At 38.6% G+C, this 25049-nt stretch overlaps 4 protein-coding genes across 5 annotated transcripts in view; 3 read left to right on the top strand and 1 right to left on the bottom strand.

Annotated features, from left to right (window-relative positions):
• LOC128516117 (zinc finger protein 850-like) overlaps positions 1-25049 on the bottom strand; it is a 196696-nt gene that overhangs the window by 45121 nt on the left and 126526 nt on the right. The gene's annotated exons all lie outside the window — the stretch shown is intronic.
• LOC128516128 (histone H2A-like) lies at positions 321-24896 on the top strand. 2 transcript variants are annotated; one of them, XM_053490435.1, is made up of 4 exons: positions 321-613; positions 16610-16635; positions 20358-20702; positions 24539-24896. In XM_053490435.1, the coding sequence occupies exons 1-4, from the start codon at positions 321-323 to the stop codon at positions 24850-24852; spliced, it is 978 nt and encodes a 325-aa protein (XP_053346410.1). In that variant the 3' UTR covers positions 24853-24896. The 2 variants fall into 2 exon arrangements, with proteins under 2 accessions (XP_053346410.1, XP_053346412.1); XM_053490437.1 differs by lacking the exons at positions 321-613; positions 16610-16635; positions 24539-24896 and adding an exon at positions 19156-19524 and having other exon boundaries at positions 20444-21356.
• Positions 4321-4695, top strand: LOC128516158 (histone H2B-like). The gene has a single exon (XM_053490467.1). The coding sequence runs from the start codon at positions 4321-4323 to the stop codon at positions 4693-4695; it is 375 nt and encodes a 124-aa protein (XP_053346442.1).
• On the top strand, positions 18015-18626 carry LOC128516141 (histone H1-like). The gene has a single exon (XM_053490449.1). The coding sequence runs from the start codon at positions 18015-18017 to the stop codon at positions 18624-18626; it is 612 nt and encodes a 203-aa protein (XP_053346424.1).

Below are 25049 nucleotides of genomic sequence, written 5' to 3'. Positions count from 1 at the left end.
TTGTGCTGCTCTAGATGTCCTATAGTTATTTTACTGTTTTGCATTCTGTGTACAAGGGATGTCATTAAATTAAGCTGTTTGTATAAATGCTTTATTTGGTCTAAAAATAGTCACAGTAAAAATAGTAAAATAGTTATATTTTAATTCATCCTACTAGTATTACAGGGGAATGCCTGCAGAAAAACGTGCTGTTCCAGGACCATTGGTATTAGTCCCACCCCCTCTCCTGGTCTCAAGTAGGTCCTCTGGAGGCAAATAAAAATGAGTGATCTCTTCACTGTGGATTTCATTCAGCAGTCTAACTTCGCTAAAGCAGTACGATGTCAGGAAGAGGCAAGGGTGGAAAAGGACTCGGCAAAGGAGGCGCAAAGCGTCATCGGAAGGTCCTTCGCGATAATATCCAGGGAATTACCAAGCCAGCAATCCGGCGTTTGGCGCGACGTGGCGGGGTGAAACGTATTTCTGGCTTGATTTACGAGGAGACTCGTGGTGTGCTTAAAGTATTTTTGGAGAACGTGATTCGCGACGCCGTCACTTACACCGAGCATGCTAAGAGAAAGACCGTCACTGCCATGGATGTGGTGTATGCTCTGAAACGCCAGGGACGCACGCTGTACGGCTTCGGCGGTTAAACACTCCACCGGCGAACACACAACGGCTCTTTTAAGAGCCACCCACATCTCCAGCAAAAGAGCTTATATATGTTATAGTGTAACGCACATAATGGCCAAGAAAATTATATGGTTTGAACTTAAGCAAAAATTACCCCAAAATACCTTCAACTCCCCGCAATGATAATCTTGTATGAAGCAATGAAGAGAACTGGTCAGGTATCCATAGTGTTGGTGCGATAAAGTTTGAAGCTCTGAAAATTTCCAGTCAATTGGTTTATGAGAGGGTTCACTTTTCGAGGCTTCATTGCACACAAACCCCTCTACTTGACAAAGAATATAAGATATGCAGATGTGTTCGTAGTCTTTTTACCAGTACTGTATTGTGATCCTCTCAATGATGTCTTGCCCTACGTTGGGCATGGGATTAAAACATTAGTGATGGGAAGTTTGAATAAACTTAGTGACTTTAGTGGTTCTTTGAATCTCGTTCATCAAAGTGACCAAATCTTTTTTTGTCATTTAGTTCATTTCTTCTTTCTTCTTTTTCAGTTATATACACACATGTGTCTGCTACTTTGCACTATTTACAAACAAGCACGTTAATATATATATATATATATATATATATATATATATATATATATATATATATATATTATGGCAAGCCGTTTAGGAAAATATTCATGAGAGAATTGAATGAAAACTCCATATATATTGATTGAAAAGTCTGAATATATTGAATGGATTCTGAATATATTGAATGGATTCTGAATATATTGAATGAAACTCGATATATATTGAATGGAACTCGATATATATTGAATGGATTCTGAATATATTGAATGGAACTCGATATATATTGAATGAAACGCGATATATATTGAATGGATTCTGAATATATTGAATGGATTCTGAATATATTGAATGAAACTTGATATATATTGAATGGATTCTGAATATATTGAATGAAACATGACGTCATCGAAACACAGCGCCACCTTTAGGAAGGAGTTCGCGAGAAACTTGGTTCCTGCGATTCTGAGAAATGAAGAGATGGTCAACACGTTAGTGAGTGGGTGTACGGCCCAAAGTGGTGCCGTAAGCCTCACTCAATATCAGATTTCCACATTCGAATACGTTTAAACCCGCCACGAGTTGTTATTACTTTTTCCTCCCTAATGTGTCACAGCTGCGTTTGGTTTTCCCAGTTAATTTGCGTTGTATTTAAGCCCAGAGTTTCGTCGTGAAGTGGGCTATTGCGGTCAGTTTCTTTGTGGCTTGCTCTAATTAATTTTGCCCTCTGTGAATGTTCTTTGCTACGAGCTCGCCTTATGCCTAATTCTGTTGTTTGCACATCAACTGGACTCTTAACTGCTTCGGCTTGATTGCCTTTGTTTTGGGCTTGAATACGAATCAGTGAGTGTAACCGTCTTCACTTTCGCTACCAAACATCACTTTATACAACACTAGTGTAAGTACTCGGACGTGGAAAAGAGGAGGAAATGGACTTTGGGCCGTACACGCACTCACTAACGTGTTGACCATCTCTTCACTTCTCAGAATCGCAGCAACCAAGTTTCTCGCGGACTCACTCATCCTTCCTAAAGGTGGCGCTGTGTTTCGATGACGTCATGTTTCATTCAATATATTCAGAATCCATTCAATATATATCGAGTTCCATTCAATATATTCAGAATCCATTCAATATATATAGAGTTCCATTCAATATATTCAGAATCCATTCAATATATATCGAGTTTCATTCAATATATATCGAGTTCCATTCAATATATTCAGAATCCATTCAATATATATCGCGTTCCATTCAATATATATCGAGTTCCATTCAATATATTCAGAATCCATTCAATATATATCAAGTTTCATTCAATATATTCAGAATCCATTCAATATATATCGAGTTTCATTCAATATATATCGAGTTCCATTCAATATATTCAGAATCCATTCAATATATATCGCGTTTCATTCAATATATATCAAGTTTCATTCAATATATTCAGAATCCATTCAATATATTCAGAATCCATTCAATATATATCAAGTTTCATTCAATATATTCAGAATCCATTCAATATATATCGAGTTCCATTCAATATATATCGAGTTTCATTCAATATATTCAGAATCCATTCAATATATTCAGACTTTCATTCAATATATATCGAGTTTCATTCAATATATTCAGAATCCATTCAATATATTCAGACTTTCATTCAATATATATCGAGTTTCATTCAATATATTCAGAATCCATTCAATATATTCAGAATCCATTCAATATATATCGAGTTTCATTCAATATATTCAGAATCCATTCAATATATTCAAACTTTCATTCAATATATATCGAGTTTCATTCAATATATTCAGAATCCATTCAATATATTCAGACTTTCATTCAATATATATCGAGTTTCATTCAATATATTCAGAATCCATTCAATATATTCAGACTTTCATTCAATATATATCGAGTTTCATTCAATATATTCAGAATCCATTCAATATATTCAGAATCCATTCAATATATATCGAGTTTCATTCAATATATTCAGAATCCATTCAATATATATCGAGTTTCATTCAATATATTCAGACTTTTCATTTAATATATATAGAGTTTTCATTCAATTCTCTCATGAATATTTTCCTAAACGGCTTGCCATAATATATATATATATATATATATATAATGTGTGTGTGGTGTGTGCTACTTTGGAACATTGATCAAAATATAACACAATTTAGAGCTTGGGCTTTATATTTGTCAATACATGGGGGCAAGATTTGAACCACTTCCTTCGAACCGCCAATCGCAGCGACTCTAAAAACATAATTCATGACATCAGTTGCCGTAAACAATACAAACCTCGAAACGCACTTCACTAATTAGTTCCTGGATTTCTCGATAAGCGCCTGGAAATTGGAATAATTGTTAGTCGGAAGACGTTATGTTGCATTGTTCAGCTAATCACAATCTAGAAATGCCACCTTTCTTTTTCTTATTGAAAAAAAAAGCAAGGGTATTTACCATATGCACAATAACTTTCAAGAAATGTGTAAGGGCACATGTTCAACCCTCAGATAATGTAATATAAATACATTTTTGAAAATTATCATTAACATTTGACATCTTTTAAAATGTTTGCATCTATAAGAAAAGTGTATCCTTAAATGTAAGTCTTTAAATGCTTTATTTATTGTCTTTATGTCTTTAAATTCTTAAAAAAAACCTTTTCACTGGACAAAAACTTTAGTCAATGGGAATTCTAGAGCGTATTTTCTAAAGTTTTCAAGTAGTTCAGCATATAATGTACCAAATAAGATCATATTCCGTTTTATTTATTTATTTATTTTTTTAAATAAAAATACAAGTGATCTATAAGTGATTGCTAGAAACATATAGTTTGAACTTAAGCAAACGCCGTCCACAAGTACACACAACGTCCCAAATGTCACGACTCTAAAACGGCGGGTAGAGACACAAAGCGAATTAAAGGGGGAGGGGTAACAAAAAGAGAGTAGGGTGATGGGGCGGTACAGAGTATGAGGAGTTTTAGAATGTCGACCAATCAAAATCCTTTCTTGCCTTGCGCTTATTTACAATGTAGCCTGTACATAGAAGGCCCGCGAGGCGAAATAGGTTATACGTCTTTTAGTATCGTTGATAATCTGTACTAGCATGCCTGAGCCTGCGAAAACCGCGCCCAAAAAGGGCTCGAAGAAAGCCGTCACTAAAACGGCCGGCAAAGGAGGTAAGAAGCGCAGAAAGTCCAGGAAGGAGAGCTACGCTATCTACGTGTACAAAGTCCTGAAGCAGGTTCACCCCGACACCGGCATTTCGTCCAAGGCGATGGGAATCATGAATTCGTTCGTTAACGACATTTTCGAGCGCATTGCCGGTGAGTCCTCTCGTTTGGCTCACTACAACAAACGCTCCACCATCACTTCCAGGGAGATCCAGACCGCCGTGCGCCTGTTGCTGCCCGGTGAGTTGGCCAAGCACGCCGTGTCCGAGGGCACCAAGGCTGTGACTAAGTACACCAGCTCCAAGTAAAGCGCGTCACCGCCGCCTTCATCAACACAACGGCTCTTTTAAGAGCCACCCATGTTGTCCCTTAAAGAGCAACTACTGAACGTGTGTGTGGTAGAAATTTTTAAAAGTCATTTAAAATATTTTTTAAATATAATTTTTATTATAACGCGTTCAAAGTGGTTTCATAGCAGCACCTAGTAAAAAAAAATTGTAGTTTATTTGATTATTCAAAACTGGTTTATTCATATAACGAATGATTCTCATAATAAAATGGCAGACATTCACATTTCTCATAATAACATGAAAAAGGAGTATCCTGATGTCCATTTTACAATGGTGTGCACATAAAGGGGGATAATGAGCCCTAATGGGCCATGTACTTTATGGTATTTGTAGTTTCTTTTTATATATATATAAAAAAAAGAAGTTATATTTGTTTTTAGTTTAAAATGTCAGACACCTTTTTAAAATTAGATTTGATTTTTTTTTCTCGTTTATACTTTGAATAAAGAAAGTTCTACAGCTTGGAAATAAAAAAAAAAAAAAAAAAACAGCTGCATTTTCATTCTCTATAACCGGAAGTATCTCTTCTTTTATTTGTGGCAATGTGTTGTCTTCTTTGCGCTGCTACATTCACCTGGATGACACAAAACATGGACCACTAGATAGTTTTCAGAAATAATAAAAGAGTGTCATTTAGGGACGAGGACATGACAGCTGAATATTATGTCTTTTAGGTGAGTAAAATGATTCAATGTTTTTTTATTCCCCTTCTCAACCAGGTTTCAGCCAATACTGTTTACCTCACTGATGATTCAAATGTGTTCTCTGGTGTTTTCTGTACATTAAACCTTACATCTAAGAGTCACTATGAGGTCCATGGCGAAGACAGTAGGCCCTAACAGCCAGCGCTTTGCACTCATGCGTACACCAGCAGCGGCTTCTGCTGGTTCTGCTTCACAGTGGGTTACTGGATCCTCTACTGCCACCAAAACATTTCAGAGGTAGGAGAATTGTTCTTTTCAATGTTTTTGTAATTTAGTTAATAAAAAAAGCGAAAAGAGGCCATAAATAATCTCTAGGACAACACATGGATAGCTTATGTGCATAATTAGAAAGAATAAAACTACTATTGCAATAATTGTGGAATCATGTTTTGTCTTTCAGATCAGTTTACCTTGCTGAGGTGGCTGGTGGGAGTGGTGGGAGATTGATTCCAAGTAGAATGGTGGTGGTACGCTAAGTGGAGTGTGAAGCTTCCCTTCAGGGAATAATAGTAAAAGTGCAAGATGCCATTGGCAATTACAATCCTATAATTTTGACAGATGCCCAGGGCAATGCCATTCTGGAGTCAGAATGTACAACAGGCGAGTCACAGAAGCCTTTATTTAAATAAATTAATGTTACAGTACATATGTTGTTACAAAAATATGGTGTAACACCTGTGACATAAAGTGTATGTAAAATTAAGCCTTGTTTTAGGCATTTTCTTGTGAACAGTTCACCTTTTTTTTTTTTTTTTTTTTCAGTACATTACGGAAGTTCCTTGTTTGTTTGTATCAGGGTTTAAATTACAGTACCATTACTTGTTTATTCTAAATAACAACATTACTTTACAGAGCTTTTTCTTACAAAGCCCCAAAGTTATGGAATAGTCTTCCAAATAGTGTTCGGGACTCAGACACAGTCTCAGTGTTTAAGTCCAGGCTAAAAACCTATTTATTTAGCCAAGCGTTTTTATAAATAGATTTGCCTTAGGTAAAGGAGCAGATCTGGGGGACTCATGGACGTAGAGTATTAGTTGAACTGGTATGTTTAGATGCTGTCTTCCCCACTCTCATTGATCACTCAGGTTTGTTGACGGTGAGGTGATTGGTTGCTTAACATCTCAGGGAGCCCTCATGTCTGTGTTTTCTTCTGGCTCTCCCTTTTTAGTTATGATGTCATAGTTAGTCCTGCCGGAGTCTCTGCTTGCACTCTGCACTAAATATAAATTCACCTTATACATTGTTCGACTGTGACCATACCTACCTGGTATTTCTCCATTTCTCCGTCTCTCCTTGTTCCTCTACCTATCTCTCAGTCGAGCTATACATGTCGCTCCTGAGCTTCCAGTGATCCAGACCACCTCTGCCCGCTGGACCTCTCTAACTCATCCTGGAGTCCTGCTTCTGGTTGGAGATCTCATCACATGGATGCCCCGTGTGGTCTGCCTGAAATGCGTGTGGTGACTGAGTTGGTTCCACTCTTCCATGAAGGTGGTCCTGTCCTCGACTGATGCAGACAGCTGTTCTCTGAGGACCTGTGACTTCAGTCGCTCAATAGTTCAGGACTGGAATTTCTCACAGTCCACCTGAGCCTCCAGGAACAAAATGGACTTTAATCTTACACATCTCCTCTTATACTGAACTTTCAGTCTCGCATACACATTCACATTTCATACAAACTTAATTATTTTGATTGTGTAAAGCTGCTTTGTGATGATGTAAATCGTTAAAAGCGCTATACAAATCAATTTGAATTTAATTGAATACATACATTTTCTTGTCATCCTTAGGGTCACAATACTAAAAAACAAAATGCTTGAAAAGTTCTTGCTGTACCAGAACAAGACTTAAATAGCCTTCGGGGAACAAAGAGGAAGAGATTGAGGTATCCATTCAAATTATCACTTTGCAGTGCAACAAACTGCAAAAACATACATGCTTTAAAATTACAGTTTCAAGAAGAAATGTAATGTAGAATGTGTCTTGGAATTGTAATATGCAGTAATTTTTTTGTTAGTCACTACCCATAAACAGTTTTTACCTGATAACTCATTTTTTGTTGTGGCAGATGTAAAGATGACGATACAGCTGGCTTGGGAGAAGTCAGTGACAAAATAGAAGAGTTGGTGATGGAATCTCAAAATCTGCCAGCTGTTACAGCAGCAATCAAAGAGCTCACTGATCTTTTCATTACCCAGAGAGTCTTTCTCACTGCCCCTAAGTTACAGACCATCAAGGAAGCATTTAGCTGTGTGGTTTGTAGAAGTGTGTACAAACATGGGATACTATAGCCCTCTTTCCATCAAATAGTACCAGCTCTACTTGACTCAACACTTCTCGAAGTGTTACTGGTTCTGCTGCAGATAATCGATGGTATCCACTTACTAGATTGATAGTCATAGTGATGCTGCATGTGATGGCAGGATTCCAGTTGGTTTTGCTATGAGAAAAAACATAATTGTGAGTAGAGTTGAGCCAGTAATATGCAGTGGCCACATCCAGGCCTGATTAATGCCAGACCTTTTGAATAAGAAATGGGGCAAATACTTTTTACAGCGCTGTATATATTATCCACAGACCACTGACCAGCAAAGACGAATAACAAAAAAAAAAAAAACCTGAAGCCTCAATTAGGATATTGAATGCAGAGAGGGCTTGATTTATTCACCTTTCACTTACAATAAAACTGAGTTAATAGATAAATGTTTTTAAATCAATATAAATATGTGGGATAACTGCATGACCAAACATGTATCGGCATATAAGTAGACATGGAGAAAAGAAAATATTCTCTAAACGTAACAGCCTTCTGTCATGTTACTTTTGCAGATATTATGAAAGAGCCAATGCCGTTGCAGAAGCGTTAATGGCTGCAAGACATGTATGGAGCAGTGGAAGGAGACTTCTCCACACTGTGCAAAATGTAGAGAAGTCAACTACAGTGCAATAGAAGTTGCAGGTCTAGCTGCTGCTTTTTCAGTTTTTAAAACTTTTTTTATGGAAGAGTAATGTTTGGATTACTCACAGACATGGCTGGACTGGCCATAGGGCATACCGGGCATTTGCCCGGTGGGCCGATGGTGATTTTCGTCTTTTGTGGGCCGGCCGCCGATGTTTTTTTTTTTTTTTTTTTTTTTGTAACGTTATAAACCATTAAAGGTGGCGGATTGGCCAATTAGTCATGATCGACTCTGGGCTGGACCAATTACAGCCGAGGAGGTCAGATGCACCCTCCCCCTTGCAACGGCTCAGCAATCACATATCATTGCTGAACAAAAATGGAGAACAAAAAATGCAAAGGAGCAGGAGGAGCCGAAAAAATTAGGGCCAAAAAGAAACTAGCCCTTTAGGCAGATGCTGCCAAATGTGCTAAAATATCACAGTTGTTTGGTGGCTATAGTGGAGCTTCCAATTCAGTAAAACTAGCAAGTGATGGAGGCAAGCAGCCGCAGGTTGAAGAGGGAAAGGGGAGGCAGGAGGAGGAGAGACCCGAGGCGGCAGGAGGAGGAGAGACCCGAGGCGGCCGCCGGTCCAAGTGGCAGAACTAAACTTGAGGTAGCCTAAGTAAAACCAAGTAAAACCATAAAAAAACTTATAAACCAAGTAGGTGTAGCTTATTTTCGTTGTGCTTGCTAACTTTTCACAGTCAGTTACAATAACTCCTACTGTGTACTAGTTAGCATAATGACAAAGTTTCTATGCTGGTGCTATGATGTTACTGAAAGTGAATTATTGATAAGGTCAGTTAGTATGGGTTGCCAAACGTAAAAAACGTAATCGTCGGGGGTAGTCACGTGACCCGGAGTTAGATGGCTGCGTAAGTTTTTTGCTCCGCTTGACTTTTGTTAATAATTCACGCTTTTTCCTCCGAATTTTTACCTAACTTCGTTGAACAGACTATAAACATGTCAGACACACCTTCTGATAAGGATTTTCCCATTTTTGCATCGACGTGTTCGCAGAAGGCTAAAGAAAAGGAGGCGAAAAGGCCTACTGTTCATGTGCCCTCGCCAGATGCTAACGTTAGCACCGCTGAACCGCACATGGACATGTCACTGATCCTCTCAGAAATAAGGGCTAATGGATCACGTCTGGATGGAATCACAAGTCATCTGGAGGGTATTGCCAACTCTGTTTCTTGCCTTCAAAATTCGTTTACCGCTCTCTCTGAAAGAGTCACTGGCGTTGAATCACGTCTGGATGAAGCCGAACGGAGGATTTCATCTGCCGAGGATTCGGCGACAACTACGGAAAGGCAGGTGACTAACTTGAAGATGATGGTGGACCAACTGCAGGCCAAAGCTGCCATGAAGAAGAAAATAACGCATAATGGATCGGAGCTTCGATTCTATTCAGATTTGTCAGCTGGTGTGCTGCAGAAACGCCGTGAGTTCGGGTCTGTGGGGAAAGCTTTTGCTGCCCGTGGTTTGTATCGAGGGTTTGCCTACCCGGCCCGGCTCAGATGTCTGCATAATGGAAAGATCCGCCTGTTCAACGATCCGGACTCAGCCAAGGCATTTTTGGACTCTCTGGATAGCTAGATTTGACTCTTGGCTGAAATATACACTTTAACTTTCGGTGGAATATTTTCATTATGCCATTGGACAAGTATGTTGGGCATTTTCTAAGGTAATATTCAGAATGCTGCTGTCTACCACAGAAGGTAACCTTCTGGTTATTTTATACATTTTACGTTTGTGGTGGATGGGTAAGTTATTGGTTATGTTTCTTTAATGTTACCTTCTTATTCGTCCTACTATTATTTATGTATATTTTAGTGGTATTTAGTTATTTTTATTTTATTTGTATTTATTTTTACTTACATTATTATTATTATTATTATATATTTTTTCCCAATGGTGTTATTCATTGCTAATATTTGCCTACATTAGAGATATCAGCGGAGCGGGTTATGACGGAGCTTTAACTTGGTGGTTTCATTGTGCTGTTGTTACTTGTTGCTAGGTCTCTTATGTTGTTCTGTGACTTTTTGATACTATCTGTGCCTCATCATTTGGGGATGGGGTCTTTGGGGGAGGGTTTTATAGGTTTGTTTTGCGTTTTATTTGTGGTACATATTTGTTGTTGTTCATATTTGGTATCTTGCACTGGCACAAGTGTCGTTCTTTTCCTTGTATATTATAATTTTTGTGACTTTATTTTGTCTAGATTTTCAATATGGTTAATTCATTTAAATTAGTAACATGGAACGTGAAAGGCATAGGTCATGTAATTAAGAGGAAAATTTTTTTAACATTTCTTAAAAAAGAAAACGTATCTATAGCGCTATTACAGGAAACGCATTTATCAGATAAGGAACACATTAAGCTGAAAAGAGATTGGGTTGGCCAAATATACTTTTCTTCATTCACATCAAATAGCAGGGGCACTGCAATTCTCATTCATAAAAACATCCCGTTTATCCTTGAACATGCTGAATATGATCCAGAAGGGAGATTTGTGTTGATCTCTGGTTCAATTCATGGAAAACATATCACTATAGGTAATGTATATGCCCCAAATGTGGATTGCCCTCGTTTTATGTCTCATGCAGTTTTAAAGTTTAATCAGCTCTGCAAAAACATTGTTTTTTTAGGAGGTGATTTCAACTGTGTACTTGACGGAAATCTGGATAAATCTTCACCCCAGATTTCAATAAGTTGCAAATCTTCACATATTCTACGTAACACCTGTAAAGACTTAGGACTAGTGGATATTTGGAGGGAGCTGCATCCTAAAGATAGAGATTATACTTTCTATTCTCACCCCCATAAATCATATTCAAGACTAGATTATTTTTTCATACCCTCCGATTGTATACACTATATGAGTTCTTGTAACATTGGCCCTATTGTGTTATCTGATCATGGCCCGGTTTATTTAGTCATTGACATTAGTGTACCTGTTCAGAGGTCTAATTATTGGAAATTCGATACTTCGTTCTTAAGTGATGATAGTTTTTGTTCTTTTTTTAGGCGGGAAATAATTCAGTATTGGCAGGATAATCAGAACTCACCAGTCTCTCCTGCGATAAAGTGGGACGCAGCCAAGGCTACGTTGCGGGGTCACCTCATTGCTTATGCAGCTTTAAGGAAAAAACTTAAAATACAGAAAAGGAGAGAACTAGAAGTTGAAGTACAACAACAACATAAACGGTTGCCAAATCAAGATAATTGGATTTTACTGAATAGTGCTAGAGCCAAACTTAACCTAGACTATACAGAACATACCAATAAATTATTACTTTACACTAAACAGCGTTACTATGAGTTTGGTAATAAGCCCAGTCGCCTCTTGGCCTATCAGTTAAAAAAGGAGCAGAATGAAAGAACTATAAAAACAATTAGGACATCTGCTGGCAATATTACTTTTGATCCCCATGACATCAACACTTCTTTTTCTGATTTCTATAGGAATCTTTATACAGGTGAATATCATGGATCAAATGAAGATTTACATAATTATTTAAATGAGATTTCTCTTCCCAGTATTTCTGATGATGCTAGGTGCTCATTAAATGCCCCTTTCACCAGGGACGAAATTTGGGATGCCATTCAATCAATGCCATCCGGTAAAGCTCCTGGCCCAGATGGGTTTCCCATAGAGTTTTATAAGCAGTTCTGGCCTGAACTTTGCCCTATTTTGATGCAGGTGATAAATAATCTCTTTGAGACGGATCCTCTACCTGAATCTTGGTCACTAGCAATTATTAGTCTGCTTCTGAAAAAGGATAAAGATCCAACAAATTGTTCATCTTATCGCCCGATATAAAATTATAACCAAGTCGCTGGCTCGACGGCTTGAAATTGTTTTACCCATCATTGTCAACCCAGACCAATCTGGTTTTGTGAAATCCAGGTATGGCTCAGACAATATTCAAAGAGTTCTAAATATTATAGATCACTTAAATTTTACCAAGGAATCTGCCTTCATTGTATCCTTAGACGCTGAAAAGGCGTTTGATAGGGTGGAATGGCCTTTTCTTTTTGCAGTTTTAGAGAAAATAAAGTTAGGAAATAATTTTATTGCGTTGGTCAAACGCCTATATTCTAATCCTATAGCTCAGGTTAACACTAATAGAATACTGTCTAATAGATTCTCAGTAAGCAGAGGTTGTCGTCAAGGCTGTCCTCTTTCTCCTTTGTCATCCTCTTTGGTTATCGAACCACTGGCGGTTGCTGTGAGAACTAATGGTAATATACATGGTATTAAAATAGGTCTGGAGGAACATCGTATATCTCTATATGCAGATGATGTTTTATTATATCTTAAATACCCTGACACCTCTGCCGACGTGATTCTCACAGTAATTAAAAAATACAGTAATTATTCAGGATACAAGATCAATCTGGATAAGTCTCAAGCTCTGTATATGTATGCTCCCTCTGGGGCCATCTCTAAATCACCCTTTCATTTAGCACTTTCTGGATTTCAATATTTAGGAATTAATATCACTCCTAATCTGGAAGACCTCTTTAAAGCCAATTATTCTCCTTTGATTACAAAAATCAATCAGAATTTATCAGACTGGTCGATTCTTCCAAACTCTTTTTTCGGCAGGATAAATATCATAAAAATGAACATCCTTCCAAGATTAAATTTCTTATTCCAAAATCTACCATGTTACTTAGATACAAATTTTTTTAAGAGGATTAATTCTTTAATTTCAAGGTATATTTGGAATTATAAGAAACCCAGACTTAAATTTTCGGTTTTGATGAAACCACTTTTACTGTAACAAACACCCTTCTGGTATGGAGGGATATTAAGAAATATTTATCCATTTTAGACAAGTTGTCTCTTAAATCTCCAATTGCGCTTAATCTTGATTTTCCCACTTCTATACAGAGCATTGGCCTTTTGACTTGGAGGTCAAGAGGAGTGTCTGAATTAAGTCACTTATTTGATAATGGCCAAATGAGATCATTTCAGGAGTTAAGACAGGAATTCAGTCTGCCCAGTAAAGATTTTTATAAATTCCTTCAAATACGACACTTTTTAGAGTTGCAGTTAAAAGATGGTAATATACGATTTGATCTTACTGAAATAGAAAAAAAGCTTTTCTCTTCATGTACTCTTAAAAAAAAGATCTCTGAATTATATGCATTGCTGTCCAATGTTGGTCCTTCGACCCTTGACTCCTTAAGGATGACATGGGAAAAGGACTTGGGGTCTATTTTCAGTGATGAGGAGTGGCTATCTGTCTGCTCAAATATCTTTCCCAAAAGTGCTTCAATTTTGGTTCAGGAACAAAACTTTAAATGTATTCACAGAACTTATTTAACTCCAGTTCGCCTCCATAGAATGTTTCCCAATTGTTCTCAGCTATGCTTTAAATGTAACATGGAGATTGGCACGGTGATGCATGTGTTTTGGGATTGTGACAAAATCAAAATGTACTGGAAAGAGATTCACAAAATTGTTCAAAAAATAATTGGAAAGTCATTTGCTTTGTCCCCAAAAGTATATCTCTTGAATTGTACAGTGGAACTGTGTCTTGACTGTGATAGAGAATGTGTATTGAATTTTTGTATATATTTGGCCAAAAAATGTATATTATTACTATGGTCAACTGCTCAGATACCTTCGATCAATATGTGGTTGAGTCAGGTGACCACACTTTTACCACTGGAAAAATTAACTTACGACTTGCATCAAAAATCTGAGGTGTTCTGGCGAATTTGGTCCTCTCTCTGGAACTTTCTTGAAGGTCCCCATTGACTATGCCTTCCCAAACTTGTATTTTTAATTGTGTTTATTTTTGTCTTTGCATTCATAGCCATTAGAGTGTGTTAAAAAATGTTTGCCTGTTGTTGAGATACCGGTACCACTGCTTTTGTTTTGTTGAAAAATTCAATAAAAAAAAAAAAAAAACTTAATCGTCCCGTATTCAGAGAAAATATTACGCATTACGTATTAAGGTGAAAAGGAACGCGATTTGTCCTGTATTTTAGCTAGAATGAAAAAACAAACAAACAAACAAAAAAAAAAACACAAAGCTGGAGTTATCCTGTGTCTTTACGCTGCGCAGCTGCCTCGGCTTCTCTCATTCTCTCCCCCTCCTTCTCCTGTTGATCAGCTGATCGGTTTATCAGCTGTTTGCTGGAGCCACAGCCATAAAAGCTGCTAGTCATGATCGGTTTGGATATGTGAGAGAGAAACATAAAGGTGAAACCAGGAGATGTCCTTATTGAATCATCAGAGTTGAGCAGGTGATGGAGAAACAGGTTTATCTTTTAGGTGACATGAATGAGTTAAAGGGAAGTTATGAACTGTTTCTGAGAGACAAATAACACCAGGATCCTTTTCTACATAGCTGACAGCTGGTAACTGTGCAGGGGCGGGTCTAGCAAAGTTTTGCCAGGGGGCCAGGTAGGGCATTAACAAGGAAAGGGGGGCACATAGAAATACTTTTCTTTCTTATTCTCATTTTAAATGTCTAGCTTTTAAATAATTATCTGAATCTTACAACCAAAGTGGTCATTTGATGTTAAATGTATAGAAATCCATTATCGTTTATAGTAAATATTAAGTCTAAAAATATTAAGTCTCTGTAAGCCCAGTAATCTTACCATCTGTGCAGTCTGAAATTATGTCGAAGAAAGATGTTGAATCTATTTAATTATTGTAGAAAAATAATTGATTTCTGTGCATTTGTGTTACGTTTTAGCTGGTTGTGGCAGCCCAGGTCTCTGGATGACACTCCAGCGATCGTGATCTCTGTGTTTTGTTGTGTTGTCAGTTCTTGTGCCATGTACTGTGTGTAAAATGGCATTAAAAATTCAATTAAGTGTTATTCTTTCTCAACTTTCTTTCTCTGTCTCCTTTCACTTTTTAAAAGTTGCCATGTTTAAAAAAATATTTTGTGCTGCCATGCTGTTTGTTGATGTGGTAAATAAATTTTGAAAATGTTTATGAAAATATCACTAAATCTGGAATTTAATGATCATGTCTCACCTCTAGTCTTCTCTGTCTTAATTTCAGGTTTCCACCATGTGTTGTAGATAGTTCAGGAGGTTAACTCGACCAAGCAGTCTTTTGTTTTCCGCTAAGTACTGTTTAGAATACCAGAATAGGGAGGATGGTGTGGGTTTAAGTTTATTAGATTGATACATATATACCAACAGGACAGTGTACATCTCTGTCAGAACAGCGTTTGTTTTCATTCAAAGGCTTTATGGCTTTGCCAATAATACCTAGTGGGCCGGTCTCTGGTCAAAATGCCCGGGCCGATTTTTTGTCCCAGTCCAGCCCTGCTCACAGAAAGGTAAACCCTTACATCTATGTATTATTTTTGCTCAGTATGTTCTGTAAATTGCTAATGCACCAGTTTATGCATTGCTCTGAGTTATGTTTTTCCGATAAAGCAAGGCTTCTTTGTATGGAGCAAAGTCGTTGTTTACTGCTCTATAAAACTAATGTGAAATGTCTGGATATTTCTCAGGGAAATGATTCTCCGTTCTTAGTTTGTCCTGTTCTGTTGTAAAGGGATCAACTCCAAATGTGGAGTATGTTGTCAGTGTAGATCTCACATGCTCTCTGTAAAGGTCTGCAGCTCCAAGTGAATGTGGTAAGAGTTCTGATGGAATTCTTTGTTTACACCAGGTTCTGCAAAGTGATTTGGCATGCCTTTTCCTGTTAGCATAAGAAAAAAACAAACAAACAAGTATATCAAAAATTTTTACGTGAGGATCAGTGTGCTCAAGGTATATTTCCTCCTATATACACTCACCTAAAGGATTATTATGAACACCATACTAATACGGTGTTTGATCCCCTTTCGCCTTCAGAACTGCCTTAATTCTACGTTGCATTACAATATAACACTAAACCCAATTGCTCCATAGTGACAGTGGAAACCAAAAGTTCAGATGAAGAAGGAAATCATATTTACATAAATATTTAAACTGCAAATTCAAAGATGGGAGCCATGAGCAGAGCTTAAAGCAAAGAAATAAATAAAACACAACAAAACAAACACGAAAAACGAAATCAAAACGAAAACAAAATCTGAGAGTAGGATGCTCACTAAATACACTAACTAACCAAACATAAATACAAATACTAGCTCCCGCTGCTAACTAGTGTTTCTAAACAAATTCCCACTCTGCTTGTGTAGACCCTCGGGCATACTTATCCTCAACTCGACACCGTTAATTGGAGAGAAGTCCAACAGCTCGTACTGGGCGCAGAAGTAGTAACCAACACGTAGCACAGTCAAATAAAAACAACACACAAAGAGAACAGAGCGTAGGTACAAACTATCACCAGCTAACCGCCACAACAATCGAAAATTGGAAGTATAATAAGTCGTTGTAACAATGTGAATGAAAGAAAGAAGAATATTGTATGAATTTATTTTTTATTTAAAAAGGTATACTCTGATTTTTTAATTTTCATAAACGTCAAAGGGAAAAAGAAAATATTTCACTTCAGTTGTAATGAATCTACAATAAATCAAATATTTCATCTCAAATACAGTGTGTGTCTCTCTGTCTCTCTCTGTCTAGTTCAGTATACTCGACCATAATCATGGGGAAGACTGCTCACTTTTCAGTTGTCCAGGAGATAACTTTATGTTCTTATCTTTCTCAGCAAATCCTTAAATAGGAATTTTTATACTGCTTTTTTTTATAAAAAAAAATTAAACATTTTGTACATGTCCCTAAAACTGATGTCCATCCTGTCATTTGGGGAAACTGTGAGAAATTGGTTGATATAATCAGTGACATCACCACCATCATCCTCATTGGAAAGAATAACACTGTAAGTACATTACGTGTTCACACGTTTATTTTTTATTTTTTTATTGTGATTGTAGTTTGATGTCAAGCTTAATATGACAACAAGAAATTAAAAAATATGTGATAAACAGTACACGTTCACGTGCAACAGTGAATCACACAATAACTGAAGGTCCACCATGTGATCATAGAATGGAATAGTAAGGGACATTTCTTAGATGGGTGCTAGCAAACAAACAAATAAACAAAACCTGCTCCCACACCTGACACACACTCACATACACTCGCTCTCTCAACCTGTCTTCCTGAGCTGTGCTTTACACAGGCCAAAACAAGCTCCGTTTCATATCCTACACACAGCGCTCGGCCAGTGCTCACACATCGAGCTCACTGACAGGACTCGCCTTCAGTTCGGACCAGAGTTCTTACAGCGGTGCGACCTGTTTTTGTCCGGTTTTTACACACGACATGCGCGAAATGCGCAGTCCGCCGGGTCAAGCAGCAGGCGCGCCGGGCACTTTTATGGCTACTGCGCGAGAGTGCGGCTGTCTAGCTGACCGTGTCGGGCCTCGGAACAAAGAGGAAAGGCCTTTCTTACTAATTGTGTGCTTGAACGCTTGAGATCTGCTGTCAGGACTCGGATATTTGCAAAGAAATGTCCGGAGAAAACACACTCGCTATCGTGTGACGGAAGCGCAGTCATTCAGCGGCTGCCTGGTTGAGTCTACACCGCTCTCATGTGTGCTTTAAGATCATAGGGGAGGGAGGTTCCAGTGTTTTGCAGCGCGCTCAGCGTTACACTTGTTTATTCTACCTAGATCCCTGAGAGATGGCAGAAGTGGCTCCCGCGCCCGCCGCCGCGCCGGCCAAAGCGCCCAAGAAGAAAGCAGCTTCGCGGCCAAAGAAAGCCGGGCCTAGCGTCGGCGAGCTGATCGTCAAAGCGGTTTCTGCGTCCAAGGAGAGGAATGGCATCTCTCTCGCTGCCCTGAAGAAAGCTCTGACTGCCGGTGGATACGATGTGGAGAAGAACAATTCCCGCGTCAAGCTTGCCGTCAACAATCTGGTGAAAAAAGCGGTCTTGGTTCAGACCAAAGGCACCGGCGCGTCTGGCTCTTTCAAGCTGAACAAGAAGCAGACCGAGGCCAAGAAAACCGTACCCAAAGCGAAGAAACCGGCCGCCAAAAAGCCCGCTGCGGCGAAGAAGCCCAAGAAGGTAGCGGCCAAGAAACCTGCCGCCGCTAAGAAGTCTCCTAAGAAAGCGAAGAAACCCGTCGCCACCAAGAGCCCCAAGAAGGCGAAAAAGCCGGCGACACCTAAAAAGGCAGCGAAGAGCCCCAAGAAGGCGAAGGCAGTGAAACCCAAGACTGCCAAGCCCAAAGCATCCAAGGCTGCCAAGCCTAAAGCGCCCAAGGCGAAAAAGGCAGCTCCTAAAAAGAAGTAAACATGTTAAGTTTATTTCTTTCATATTTTCCTCCTAAACGGCTCTTTTAAGAGCCATCCACTTTGTCGTTTAATGGGCAATAATCCACTTTTTTTTGTCAAACAGTCTAGTCATGTAAGAGTACGTTGAAATGCATGCATGTAAACCGGGAGTATGCGAGGTTTTTAATAATGCGTGTAAAATAAAAGCATCAAAACTAACAATGTAATTAAGCGTCGAAGGAATCCTATGATTTTAGGATTTTTAGGTATACACTTCAGGCTAGTCATGTAAAAAGTATATTGAAATGCATGCATATGTAAACCAGAAGTATAAATGTTTTTTGAATGATGCGTACAAAATAAGAGCATCAAAACTCATAAACCGAAACTCAGGGGGCGGGATTAGGGAGAAGTCGGAATTCAATGGCGTGTTAGTGATTGGCTGGGTTGTCACAACGATTGTAGCCAATGAGGATGCAGCAGTTTACACTATATTGGAGCGCGCTAGAGAATGACCGCTGACATTTTCTGTTTGAACACAGTGAATCATGTCTGGAAGAGGCAAAACCGGCGGAAAGGCCCGCGCTAAGGCCAAGACTCGCTCATCCCGAGCTGGACTGCAGTTCCCCGTGGGCCGTGTTCACAGGCTCCTCCGTAAAGGGAACTACGCTGAGCGTGTTGGTGCCGGCGCTCCGGTCTATTTGGCCGCTGTGCTGGAGTATCTGACTGCTGAGATTCTGGAGTTGGCTGGTAACGCTGCTCGCGACAACAAGAAGACCCGTATCATTCCCCGGCACCTGCAGCTCGCCGTGCGTAACGATGAGGAGCTGAACAAACTGCTCGGCGGAGTGACCATCGCTCAGGGTGGTGTGCTGCCTAATATCCAGGCTGTGCTTCTGCCCAAGAAGACCGAGAAGGCGGCCAAGACTAAATAATTTCACGTACTGCTGCGTTTGTCAGTATCCAAAGGCTCTTTTAAGAGCCACCCATTTTTCCTTAAAAAGTGCTTTTTTTTTTTTCTCTCTGATCAGTTCACAATGTTGTAACACGTGAATGAATAGGAATTATAATTATTTTGCAATAAGAGGTTACCTGAAAAATGAGAAATGTTTGTTGGGAGATTCTCTTGTGTGTGTAATCACTAGCAACAGTATTTCCGCAGTATTAATTCAGTTAATTAAATTGTTTTAGTTAAATACGTGAATGTTCTATCTGATTAAGCAAGATTAAGAATATAAGATCGGAATTTTATTTAAGAGTGGAACCTATATTCTCCAGTCAGGAGGACACTATATACTTGCCCATGTGAGAGTTGAGATTGGCAGACAGTAATATTTTGAGCAGACATGTTTATTTTGAAGACTAGTATGAAATGAATACATGTCAAGATTAAATACTGTAAATCATTTGGGAACTATAACGACTAAACCCCCTTGGGGCTTTTAGAATAAGAATAAAAAGTAAAACTACGGTAAAAAAGGAAATGTGCATGACATTTAATAATTTTTGTTTTAAAACGCAAGCAGCTCGCTAGGGATTTGCATAAATATAATAGAGTTTCAAACCAAGTCGGTGAGAGAAGAGGAGCCAATAAAAGTGAAGCCTCATCACGTTACGCGTTGGAACCAATGACAGGCGGCGCTTTCAAGGCACCCAATCAGCGCAGCCGAGCGCTAGGCTGTAAATAGGCCGCGTTCTCTCGCGTCACTCATTGTGTTTTTCTTTTGAAGAAGTACAGACAACTCATAAGCGATGGCAAGAACCAAGCAGACTGCGCGTAAATCCACCGGTGGTAAGGCGCCTAGGAAGCAGCTCGCCACTAAGGCTGCCCGTAAGAGCGCGCCGGCTACCGGCGGTGTTAAGAAGCCTCATCGTTATAGGCCCGGCACTGTGGCTCTGAGGGAGATTCGCCGTTATCAGAAGTCTACCGAGCTGCTCATCCGTAAGCTGCCGTTCCAGCGCCTGGTGAGAGAAATCGCTCAGGATTTTAAGACCGACCTGCGCTTTCAGAGCTCGGCTGTCATGGCCCTGCAGGAGGCGAGCGAGGCCTATCTCGTCGGTCTGTTCGAAGACACCAACCTTTGCGCTATTCACGCCAAGAGAGTGACAATCATGCCCAAGGACATTCAGCTGGCCCGCCGTATTCGCGGAGAGCGCGCTTAAGCCACAACTCCGTCTAATCTTCACAAAGGCTCTTTTCAGAGCCACTTCATTGTTTCAGAAAAGTCGGCATGTTTCTCTATTCTTAAATTATGGGGTTGGGTTTGAACAAATCTTCATATGCATAATGATTACACTCAAAAACTAATCACACATTTTATCATAACACTTAATATACGACAATACATTTATTATAAATGAGTTATTCAGGAATTCTCAAGTTAGTTGTGAACTTAGGGTTAAGTGTGGCTGTGGTAAAAGTTTTGTATGTGGTCTTCAGAATACCAGAGTACTGCAGATGACTTTTTGATTTAATGTAAAATAATCATGTGCAAGAGAGGAAAAATTTTATAATTCATTTAGCAAAATATAAGAGCAAACTTAATACAAAGCTATTCATGCAAGTTTCACTTGTCCTTAAGTGTGTCTACATCTTTTTGGCCAAAACATGTACATTAGATCATTATTGCAACTTTTGGTAGAATGCTTGTGTACATGTAAATTATCTGTGCACAATCCAGGTTTTTGTTTTACTTTTTTAATGCAAATATAAACGTTTAGCTTCACATTAACTGGTTTTGATACTGTATTGTCTGATATATATATATAAAATTACATTTCTTTTCTGATCTCAAGCCTTAAGTATGCTAAAGTAATTAAACCACATTATTAATTTGTCTGTGCCCTTCTGAATGCCATGTTGTTTGACAGTATGTGTGTCTAAGCATGTTAATAAACTATTTAAGTATGACAATGGCGTTTGTCGTCATAAATACTAAATAAATCTCATCAACTTGATTGACATTCTTGATTAACTTTTTGATATCATTAAAAAATAATTTTATCTAAACGCACGGGGCACTGCTTTCAAGTTGTATTATATGTAGGTTATCAAAGACTTATGCTTCCTTAAACAGCATGAAATCACAGAACTCAATATATACAAATCAATATAAACCAATGAAGGATCGTCAAAACCCTTCAACTTCTACTATTACACCTACTGTGCGGTGACGCACTTGGAGCTGGTGACCAGGCCATGTGTTCTCTACCTGGTTGGGTTATTTTGACCCAACAACTGTTTTTTTTCTTTATTTTCTGATATCTCCAAACGGCAGCCTGCAAAATGTTTGAAATATTATTGTTATGTGTAATGTTATTGTGTAAAAGTGTAGTTTTTGGAGATTTGAGCTTCAGGAAATCTCCCGGCGCTCTGCACATAACGCAACCTCGGAAAGAATTTCTAAATTGGGCTATTGTTGTTTACTTACAATATTTGTTAATTTAATTTAAATGGGGTTTGGGCTTGGGATTTGGTGTCTGTAACGGGTTTGAGCCTATATATATATATATATATATATATATATACACATATACACATATACACACATACACATCCACACACATACATAGACATATACAGTACGAGCAATGTGAACAGTGGAGAAGCAATGAATAGGAGAAGTTAGTCTAAATAAAAGCTACACGCGTCTTTAAAGTGAGCTGAGATCCGAGATTAAAAAACAGACTTAGGAATGAGATTGTCCAGTTTTAATGTTTTTTGCAGGTCATTCCAATCTCTAGCAGCAGCGTTCTGAAAAGACGACAGGCCAAATACAGAAGAAGCCTTAGGAACTGTCAGCAGAATCAGGTTAGCAGATCGAGTGTTATACCCAGAAGAAAAAGAGTGTAACAATTCTTGTAAGTAAGGAGGGGTAAAACCGAGGAGAGTTTTGTAAATGACCATATACGAATGGATTTTGCGGCGGGTATACAATGAAGACCAGTTGAGAGAAGAATACAGGGTACAGTGATGAGTTTTGTACGGAGTGTTTGTTATAAACCAGATGGAAGAGTGGTAGAGAACATCAGGCTTTTGAAGCAGGCCTTTGAATGCTGATCTATTAATAACATCACCATAATCAAACATGGGAAGAATGGTCATTTGCACCAGAGTTTTCCTAGCAGATAATGTAAATGCAGAACGTGTTACTCAGAAAGCAAAGCACAGGTTTAACTCATTTAAGTACTTATCATTAATGTTGCACACAGAGAAATACATTCCGTTCTTTCATCTCATCAGCAAGAAAACAGACAATCGATAAAGACCATTGCAGTTAGTTGTATTTCCGTATACTATTACTTTATTGTATGTGATAAGATTATAGTATTTTTTAGACTTATGTAGCAACAAATTTATATGATGGGTTAAGGCTAATTCATTAATTCATCTTTGTTAGTGTCAAAATAGAATAGTGACTTGGCAACTCTGCTTTTGCTCATTCATCTCCTTCCAGCTCAACCGGGAGGCAAGAGAGCTGCCAAAATCAGTGCTGCTGATCGTCTTTGTAAAGCACCTGAAAATGCCACCTTGTTTTAAATGCAAAGCATTATATGCATCTAGTTAGTCACTAATTTCACATTAAGCATGCCTTTTATCCGACTGAGACACCATGTACTTATGTATGAACACCATGTACTGTATGAAGTTGATGAGTCTGTATTAGATACTGAGAATCTGGAGAACAGTGGGTCTAGTTTTTCACCAGGTCATGTAAAAAACATGTGTGCAGATATTGTTGCAAAACTACAAGGAAGTGGTGCTTCCACCAATGTAGTATCATCACTTGTTTGTGATTTAGAGGAATTGGTAACCGAGATACACCCTGAGATTCAGCACAGAGTTCTCTCTGCTTTTCCTGTGAACGATACTTTAAAGTCAGAAATAGAACACTGTTTAAATGATTTTAAAAACCCATTTGCTTCTTTCAATACAGAGACTAAAAGAAATAGATACACTTTATTGAAAAATGGGGAATTGTTGAACCCGTTGAAATAGTTTTAGGTGTTAGGTATGATAGTAGATGGGACAAAGGAATGGCTACTTATGGTGCCTGTAAATGATACATTTATTTACATTCCTGTTTTAGAGAGTTTAAAATTTATGTTTAGAAACCCAGAGATTTGTAATATGACCAAAGCAGGCATTGCATCGATTCCAAATTTATGCAAAGACTTCAGAGATGGATTGTAAAACTCACCCACTGTTCTCTCGATGCTCAGATTCTTTACAAATTCAGCTTTATTATGACGAATTTGAAACAGCCAATCCCCTTGGCTCAAAACATGGAATTCACAAAGTAGGATGTATATATTGTGTTTCACGAAATTTATCCCCACAATTTAATTCGTCAGTACTTAAGATTCATTTAGTGTCTTTGTTTCATTCTTTAGATATTAAGAGATACGGCTTTGATTTGATTCTCGAGTCCTTGCTTTTGGACCTAAATACAACTTAAATAACTTACTGATAACTTTACTCTCAAGAGTTCTATCTTGAGAGTAAAGTTATCAGTAAGTTATTTAAGTTGTATTTAGTCAAATGCTAAATTTTGTGTTATGTGTACAGTTGCATAATAATTCTGCTGTGATGAGGCTTGTTTTTAATGTTATTATTATTATTACTGTTTTGTTTCTTTGGTCTATGGCAGTGTTTACCCTTACATTAATGATGTATGATTTATTTGGTATAAAATATAATCGCTCATTTTATATATTTTTTATGGGGGGGGGGGGGGGGGGGGGGGGGGGGATTTACTTCTGCTTGCACCATCATTACCGGAGAAAACGTATTAAAAATAATGTATTACTCGACGGGTAGTATTAGTCCCGCCCCCTTGCCTGGTCTCAAGTAGGTCCTCTGGAGGCGAATAAATCCGTGATAGCTGCACTCTGGATTTCATTCAATCGTTGAATCTCACTCAACCAATACGATGTCTGGAAGAGGCAAAGGCGGGAAAGGACTCGGGAAGGGAGGCGCAAAGCGTCACCGTAAAGTTCTCCGCGATAACATCCAGGGAATCACCAAGCCCGCTATTCGCCGTCTGGCGCGCCGTGGCGGAGTAAAGCGTATTTCTGGCCTGATCTACGAGGAGACTCGCGGTGTACTTAAGGTGTTTCTGGAGAACGTCATCCGCGATGCTGTCACCTACACCGAGCATGCTAAGAGAAAGACCGTCACCGCCATGGATGTGGTGTACGCTCTAAAACGCCAGGGACGCACCCTGTACGGCTTCGGCGGTTAAACGCTCCAACAGCTAACAACGCAACGGCTCTTTTAAGAGCCACCCACATCTCCAGCAAAAGAGTTTTTGTTTCTTGGTGTGTGTAAAAGTGAAGTACTGACAGTGTAGTAAACACTGTTTAAAAGCTGCATGATATTTATATAAAACGTCTGTATGAGGCGGTCTGGATCAGAAAAGAGGTTTATCAGTTAGGCATT

Source organism: Clarias gariepinus, chromosome 28, assembly GCF_024256425.1.
Source record: "Clarias gariepinus isolate MV-2021 ecotype Netherlands chromosome 28, CGAR_prim_01v2, whole genome shotgun sequence".
In the NCBI taxonomy this organism is placed as follows: Eukaryota; Metazoa; Chordata; class Actinopteri; order Siluriformes; family Clariidae; genus Clarias; species Clarias gariepinus.
The sequence above is the reverse complement of the archived record's forward strand: the minus strand, read 5'-3'. Positions and strand labels throughout refer to the sequence as shown.

What these genes read in the sequence shown, in the direction of transcription:
- LOC128516128 (XM_053490435.1), top strand. Translation starts at nt 321, where the DNA reads ATGTCAGGAAGAGGCAAGGGTGGAAAAGGACTCGGCAAAGGAGGCGCA. An exon ending in AAACGCCAGGGACGCACGCT is followed by an intron (nt 614 to 16,609) that starts GTACGGCTTCGG and finishes ATTGGAGAGAAG; the next exon opens with TCCAACAGCTCGTACTGGGC. An exon ending in AGCTCGTACTGGGCGCAGAA is followed by an intron (nt 16,636 to 20,357) that starts GTAGTAACCAAC and finishes ACAACTCATAAG; the next exon opens with CGATGGCAAGAACCAAGCAG.
- LOC128516158 (XM_053490467.1), top strand. Translation starts at nt 4,321, where the DNA reads ATGCCTGAGCCTGCGAAAACCGCGCCCAAAAAGGGCTCGAAGAAAGCC.
- LOC128516141 (XM_053490449.1), top strand. Translation starts at nt 18,015, where the DNA reads ATGGCAGAAGTGGCTCCCGCGCCCGCCGCCGCGCCGGCCAAAGCGCCC.